The 8,181-nt window shown below is 33.5% G+C and overlaps 2 protein-coding genes across 2 annotated transcripts; both read right to left on the reverse strand.

Moving 5' to 3' along the window:
• Positions 1–2,741: 2,741 nt before the first annotated feature.
• LOC130636767 (uncharacterized) lies at positions 2,742–4,405 on the reverse strand. Its single transcript, XM_057446610.1, has one exon. The coding sequence runs from the start codon at positions 4,403–4,405 to the stop codon at positions 3,074–3,076; it is 1,332 nt and encodes a 443-aa protein (XP_057302593.1). The 3' UTR covers positions 2,742–3,073.
• Positions 4,406–6,374: 1,969 nt separating this feature from the next.
• Positions 6,375–7,403, reverse strand: LOC130637035 (uncharacterized). Its single transcript, XM_057446888.1, has 2 exons — positions 7,344–7,403; positions 6,375–7,226 (listed from the first exon to the last, which is right to left on the reverse strand). Exons 1-2 carry the CDS (start codon positions 7,401–7,403, stop codon positions 6,375–6,377), a joined length of 912 nt encoding a protein of 303 aa, XP_057302871.1.
• Positions 7,404–8,181: the final 778 nt, after the last annotated feature.

The raw sequence follows: 8,181 nt of genomic DNA on the forward strand, positions 1-8,181 counted from the left end.
ACATCCTTATTCAAATAATTTTATGTTTTTGATGAACGACATGGTGGTAGAAAATGGCCCTGGACTCAGTACGCCATTTGATTGGTTAAAAAATCGCAATAACTTGAATTATTTTGTGAATTACCATGAGTTTAAAAATGACCCCTCTAGTTATGGAGTTAAATTTTGAGCAGATGAAGAACAAAATTATGGACCGAAGATTAACTTGAGCCTGTTAAGATTTTCCAAAAAGTTAATTTTAAGAAAACGTTATAAATAAAATATGACTTAACCGTAAGGAGTTAGTTTTTCCCGAAATTAAAGTTCAAAAAAATTTTGCATTTATTCTAAACCTCTGTAAAATATGTGAGTATTAAGGAACAACTTCCTACCACTCTTCTTAACATTTTCCTTGACTTCCACTATTTGTGTCATCAACTCCCTTTCTATACTCTTTTTGGTATTTTGTAAAATGATAACGACAATTTAAAAATGGATCAAGGTATTTGTCAATTCACATACCTAGCTTATTAACTTTTGTAACCATACCTTTCTATGCACAATGTATTAGAGAATATAAATACAGAATAGTAATAAGAGTAACTAAAAGTCTGTCTCCAAATAAAACTAAGAAAGACTACAGGATGGTGCTACAATATTGATCCGATAGAAATTCGATATAAAAAACAAAAATGTGTTTCTTTACTATGAGGTTATTGTTAACGCAGTATGACCGGAATTTTAAACTTCGTAGCTCTAAAAAAACCTAAACATTTAAAATATACAGTACGCGTCCTCTATTTCGAACACAAAAGGAATTGGGAAATGTGTAAGAATAAACAAATGTTCGAATTACCTTTAAGGTATTACTTTCGCGTGTATTTAATTTTGCGATTTTTGCCCAATTTCGCTAAATTAAGTACCCGCATTAAACTCAAAGATGTGAAACTCGCGACATAAAATACCCGCAAAATTGTGTACCCGTAAAATTTTTTACTCGCGAAATTTTCTACGGGTAAATTTTAGTAGCTTTTCCACTGACCTATTTCGAATAATAGAATACAAAACAAAGTTAAGCATTTTTCTTTTAGTCTAAAACCATTTTGCGCTATTTATATCAAAATCTGTACTTCTTGTGACACGTGATGTGGTCTCTTGAAAGAAGTTACGAATCCTGGCACTCTTTGGCGTAGCTTTGTTTTGTTTCTTTTTTCGATCATACTTTGTTGCGCCATCAAGGGGATTCGTAATAAGAACAAAAATTGGACACAAAATTTCTTCATTCTTAGGCGTTGTATACAAAGAATCTCTTCCTACTTCGAACAACATTTCGTTGTGTCCTGAGTAGCCATCATCAGTAGCCATCTTCGCTATAACGTAAGGGATCTTTAATCCATCTTGAATAAGAGGTGTTCGCCGGTAATGCTCGCCTGTTATTATCGCCGTCAGCACACCGCGATCCATTAAAAACTCTTGAAAGTTCAACGGATTCACAGCAAACATATCAAATAATTTCATATAAAGGTAATAAAAGCAACAAAAATGACAATCCTTTTTAGAGATATCACCTTCTAAAGGCTGTTTAGAACAGCATTTTTAACAAATACAGTTCTTCGTGTTGTCTTCGCTTCCTTATCCATACAAACTCGCTTTTTCTGTTATGTATTGTATTTTGCAGAATGTAAAATATTCTACAGCCAAAAAAATAGGATTATAAATGTAACAACTCATTAAAAAGTAATTATTCATTATCAGGTTCTCTATATTTCAGCAATAAAGTGGATGCAATTTCTTTAATTTTCTTCTTCAATTTAATTACCTATAATATTCTTCTGAGTTTAGTCTGGTTATTACACAACGTTATTTAGAAAGTGCGAGGACAGAGAGTAACATCTTACGGAAATCTTACTTAAGTCATTTCGCAGCTTCTTTAATAACTTTGGTTTGCGTATTGGTTTCTTGTTAGAAAGTCTGTATTTCACCTGTCTCATTATATCCCACCTCATTACTGTCTGTGTGCTTTTAATTTATTACGTATTGAAATTCCACATTGTCCCTCTATTTTTTCATTGCTGATAAACTTTAATGGAATTAAGAAGCCTTGCGTCGACCGCTCACACAGCATAACTTGTTAACGTCCCAAACTCCCCATCAAGAAGGACTGTTTTTTCTAAGCTTTTTTATCGTTATCGTTATCATTCGTATACGGGAGTACTGTAAAGTTAGGAAGAAATTAATTTGGTTTGTTGCCATGGTTTTACTGGGCAAAATGTAATTTTTAGGACGTCTGTGCTGCCAGGAAAGCATGTGGCTTTAAACGTGCTGGCAGGAGTTTTTGTTTAAGGTCACGCCTGTATTTTCAGTGATTTGGGATTTTTCAAGGTCGTGTTTTGTTTTTCATTGCATAGAATGCCATGCATGGATCGAAATGTGTTAAAAACAGGATAAGTTGTTTGACTACTTAAAAACGTTGAATTTAGTTACGAGACGTTGCTATGCACTTAGTTTTGCTGTCGGTTGCTAAAAGAGCTAACATACGGGATGATATCTAACTTCTACAAAAATACTCGATTCCATCGTGTTCTGTGTTAAGTTGTGTATTTTGTGGAAGACAAAATATAGTTCAGAAGGGATTTCCACCTTAATTAACGCCATCAAGGTAAACAAGACTTAAATATTCCACAAGACATCAAATCCAGTTGTCCATTTTAGGGTCTCAGTACTAATAAGTGATAACTCGCCATAGACTTAACTTTACAATGGCAAAGATTTTTAAGGATTTTACAAATTCGAGAAGTCTACCTGCAGCATTGTCAATTTTCATTAAAAATCGCGGTGAAGTTTATTCACCTTTGTATTAAGGAGTTTGTGTCATGGCGGGGTGTAAAGAAACAATCACAAGTACATTATTATTTTTCGGTTTAAGCTCTACGTACAAAATTTAAAATACTTTACTGTTTCACAAAAAATCCTTTAATGTTATCGATCCCACAATAATATTTTCCTCATCTAAATCCCAGAAAAATTTCGCAACAGTGTACTAGATAGTCATATAATTCGCATGAACGCCAAATGCCGCCATTTGCACCAAGCATTAATACGGCGGATAAGAAGAGTTGCAATATGTTAAAATATTTGCTAAGCCAACATTCCCAACTTGAGTCATATGAATTTTAAATGAGGCAGCAGTTGTTAAAGCAAAGGATGGCGCATGATACAGTGTACACACAAAGGTATTCAACAAGATAATAACTGTGAAAAATCTCCAATGTCTGCTCCAAATATTTGGAATTGACATGCCAAAGAAACTTTTTAGGTATAAAATCACCATCGTGTTTAATATAAACTCCAACAAGATGGAAAAAGACACTTTTTTCGCAAAGTCCATTACATGATCCCCGAATTGAAATTCTTTGCCATCTCTAAATGGTATTCTTTTTTGAAAAGCGTAAAACATAATGAATGCATTTGCCACAGTAATTGCCCATATTTCCACTATCATGCTGACGATGATTAAGTTTGTTCTGTTTATTTTCCATCTATTCGCCATTGCCAAACATCTTCTCCTTCTCCATTTTAGTTTTTTTAAAAAACAATGAACTACACTTTGCATATGCTGCGAAAGTATTCGTTCCAAAAAACTTATCACTGCGTGAATTAAGCTTAGTAAAAAATACTTTTGCAAATTGTCAATGTAGGTTTGATACGTACGATAGAGTAAAACACACACTACTGACAGACTTGTCGTCAAAGTAAAAACTCTGTCTGTCTCCACAAAATCTGCATTTGACCCAATAATAATATTGCATATAATGGTACATACATAACCAATAAGCGGAATAAATGAAGCTGTTAGGAACTTGAAGAGTGGTGAAAGATTTAAATATATCGGGGTAAGTACATAGAAGTTAATGCAACCAAATAAAATCACTGTTATATACTGCGCAAACAACACCACGCATATTTTTAATATCCCTTTCCTGCGACAATCAATTCTTGAAGCAACAATCCAAGTTGTATGGAACAGCATTATTGCAAAACAAACATATAACGGGGTTTTAAACAATTTGTGACTACCATAAAAATGCGAGATGTGTGAAACCAGGTTGTAAATTACAATAAAACAACTGGCAATAACATTGTTTGAAATTAAAACTCTCATCTCGCTCAAGGGAAACTTTGTTATCAAGCATAACGCGAATGGAAGTGAAATTTGAATTATAAAATCTTTTATACAGTTGCTGTAAAGTCTTACAAGTTCGTATTTTGGGTATATCTCTTGCCATTGCGATGTGTGGCAGAGTTCTAAAAACATAACACTAAAGTAGGCTACACCAGTAGACACTGCTGCCATAAACACACCAATAATGGTGATGTGAAAATTTGTTAAACAGGTTCTTATCCACACTCGAACTGCGGCGTCCATCTTCTTCGAAAGTTAATTATTCAAATGCTTTTAATTGGATTATACTAAAAAGTAAAACAGAATTATATTACTTTTTATAGACTTGTAGCTATTTAGTTTTTAATAAGTGAAAGCAAACTAAAAATACATTTAATAGGCAAAAGTAGAAAGTAGTTAGTCAACTAATTATTATTATTATTTTTTTTTTGGTTTTGGTTTTGGTTTTGGTTTTGGTTCTATGATGTTGAACAAAAAATAAGAGTCATTTTTATTAAGGAGACTCATTATCAACTTTTTGCGATTAATGCTTTTCGGTAGATATAAATATATATTTTGCATATTTTACTTGTACAGGGGTGAAGTTTTTTTATCGCCATAACTAAAATTCACCCAGCTAAAAATGAAATAGCAAATCAGTTTTGAATTCGCTCATTTTAAGAATGGTGAAATATCTTTTGAGCTGGATACTTCCAAAAAAATTAAAACGCAGCTAGGGATGGAAGCTTCATCAAACTATAACATTTAGGAAACATATTTTATCAAAACTGATTTTTGCATGCTACCATTGATGCCCTTTTTGAGAAATATGTTTGGCAATTGTTATCATAAATCGAAATTTTTTGCTACTACGGATCTATTTGTAGTATGTGTTACTCACTTTGAATGCAGAGGTTTAATTATACTAAATATCAAAGCCTTTCTTTAGCAATTCTCAATCTGACCAACGACATACTTGACCATGTTACAGCACAAATTTGCAAAGAAACTATTTGCATGTTCGGTTGACAGCAAATTCTAGAATATTGAAAATAGTTAACGATATTGTTAGAAACCACGCTTTTCATGGCTTTTCTTAATTTAACCTACATTCCTGATCAAGGTACAATTTTTTAAAGCTGTCGAAAATTATTGTCATTTTTCTTTTTAAACGAATACCATTCCTTCTTTTTTACTTGAAGACAAATTAGAAGAATCTTCTCGATTAACTCCAATGCCTTCTCCTAGATTAATCTCATGCAGAAATTCAGGTGTGTTTTCTTAAGAAGTAAGTAAGTAAGTGAGTTAAACACCTTTGTAAACCAGAATGCGTAAGAAGAAAAGAACCTATCCGACATAAATCTTCGTAACAATGATTTCACAAAAAATAATAAACGTTTTTTAGAATTGTCTGAAAACCTTTGAGAATACGAGCAACAATTAAAATTTCAGGCTCAAATCATTGCTTTTATAACTCAGAGCAATCTTGAAATATCCAAAAGTATTATTTCCAGTGTTGCAGTAATATACTTACGGCATTCAAATATGCCTACGTAGCCAATAACTTTGCGAAAAAATTATTTTTGTAAAATAATATGAACCACTTAAGTGATCCCGATAGCGATTATAAATTAATATAGCGATTGCCGATGGCGATTATAAGGTAATAATAATAATAATAAATTATTTATTTAAGTAATTAAAGGTTTTCGTTTGAAATAGATCGGTACGGCGGGCTTTTATTGCCCAAAATGGTGGCATTTTTAATGATGAATGTATTGTCACATACGCAACAACATTTTTCTTGGAATTCACTATCTTTTATACCAAAGTAGTCCAATAAAGTTTTTCTTTGGTATACATCAACATTGAAACAAACCTTTTTCATGGATTTATTTATATAACCTTTCCTAATTTTATCTTCGAATAGGTCAGAATTGCAGAAATATAATGTTGCCTTTGAACATTGCCCCATTCTGCCAGCTCTTCCAATCTCTTGGGTGTACGACTTCAAATTTGATTTTGCATCCACGTTCATCCCCAATCCCGTTGTAGCAAACACAACCCTAATGTTGGATTCTTCTTTTTTAGGCGCGCTTAAAATTGTAGATTTCATTTCTATGGTTTGAGGAGCATGAAATTGGGCAAAAAGTCTATGTGATGGAATTTTCTTACCATGTACATACTGCTCTTCACCCAGAAAACGATCAAATGAGGAGTAACTTTCTCCCCATTATCTACGTTTCATGTATATAATAGTTAGAGGATACTTCTTCCGCAGAACTTTTAAGTTTTTCATTATAGGTATAACTTTTTTCTCATAGCTTTGGAAGCCATAAACTCTATCTACCCTGTAGCAGTTATCTAAATAAACATTTCGCCGATTCGGATTTGCTCTGATTACTTTGCAGCCAATTAATTTTAATGTATTTATAAGTATGTTTGTATTACATGGAGGAGCAGTTGCTGTCAAACACAAAAAATGTATATTTGGAAAAAAAGCTTTCAGTGATGATAATTCTGAAAAATCTCTCCTAAACTCTTTACCCCGCATGTCACCACAATTTGCTTCATCAATGACGCATGCTGCAACATTTTCTTGATATGTGATAGAATTCATCAATAAACTGCCACGTTCACTAAGAATGGCTTCAGGATGACAAAACAAAATCTTGAGAGAGCCATTTAGAATTATATCACGCAACAAAGAAAAGTCCTCCTCTGTTGCAACAGAATCGTCTACATTTTTGTTACGCACATCTGCCTTGAATAATAAAGGAATAATATGGTTCTGTCTCAGACCTTGAAACATCAGCCTGTTCATTTGATCTTCGATAATGGAATTTAAGGGACATGCGACAACAACAATATTACTCTTTCCAGGCAAAATATCAGGTAGAACTTGAAACAGAAAAGTTTTCCCAAAACCAGTAGGCAAAGCAGCAATGACATCATGTCCATCTATCAAGTGTTGTAAGCACAAAATCTGTTTCGGTTTAAAGTTAAAGTCATCAAAAAAATTTCTTTCTATTCCAGATTGAAGACGCTGCAACATTACAGGAACCATGACGGCTTCAGAGCAACGCTAAATCACAAACCTAATTCGTCTGCATAAACGGTTACTTTTGCAATAAAGGCGACCAGCAATCAAGTCACAAAAATATGCAACATATAGTGGCATATTTTCACCACGTGACCAGACAGGTCCAGAGCTACTTTCGAGTTTATCTGAAAGAGCTCTGGGGTCGAGAATGATCCACATTTTCTTGTGATGCGGAATTTAGTATCAAAAAGACTTTTGGTCCGCACCTTTACAATTTATTGTAAAACAAAACGCAAATGAAACTCGAACAAAGAGGTATATGACGTTTTTGATTAAAATATCATAATGCATATAAAAGAATGTATAATTTTCTGCGAATACACAACGAATAATAACACTCGAAATGAGTATATATAGGCTTCACTTTTGCTGGAATTAAAATATTAGTTACTGATCAATACCGAAAATTATTGTTTTCAAATTTTTCAAATTTGGCAGAAACCATTAAATTGCCAATGCTCCACCGCAGGCTGGTTGCGAAATTAAAACTTCTGCATATACGTATACACGCTAAACGGTGTTCAGGATTCGCTCGTTGCACTTTTAAACATGCCACAGTCACTTTTCATTTTATGTCAGGTGCCACGAAGTGGCGAAATATGGAGAAAATCAGTTTATGCAGACGTTAGCATCAAATAGCACGGATCAAGGGTTTCGGATTCAACAAAATAACCTAAGTTCTCAACTGCGCGGTGAACGCGAACATTCTCAGGTGCTCAAATTGTCCACATCTGATATAGAAATGAGCGATAGCGCGGTGAACGCGAACATTCCCAGGTGCTCAAATTGTCCACATCTGATATAGAAATGAGCGATATTGCTACTTGGGGCGACAAAGTTAAATTTTTGTATTCATGTGTCAACACTTTTTTCACTCAGTGTAGATTAACAGATTGAATCTCCTATATTTTTTGAATTTCCCCTTCGATTAAATAAG

This window comes from Hydractinia symbiolongicarpus, chromosome 3 (assembly GCF_029227915.1).
Source record: "Hydractinia symbiolongicarpus strain clone_291-10 chromosome 3, HSymV2.1, whole genome shotgun sequence".
NCBI lineage: Eukaryota > Metazoa > Cnidaria > Hydrozoa > Anthoathecata > Hydractiniidae > Hydractinia > Hydractinia symbiolongicarpus.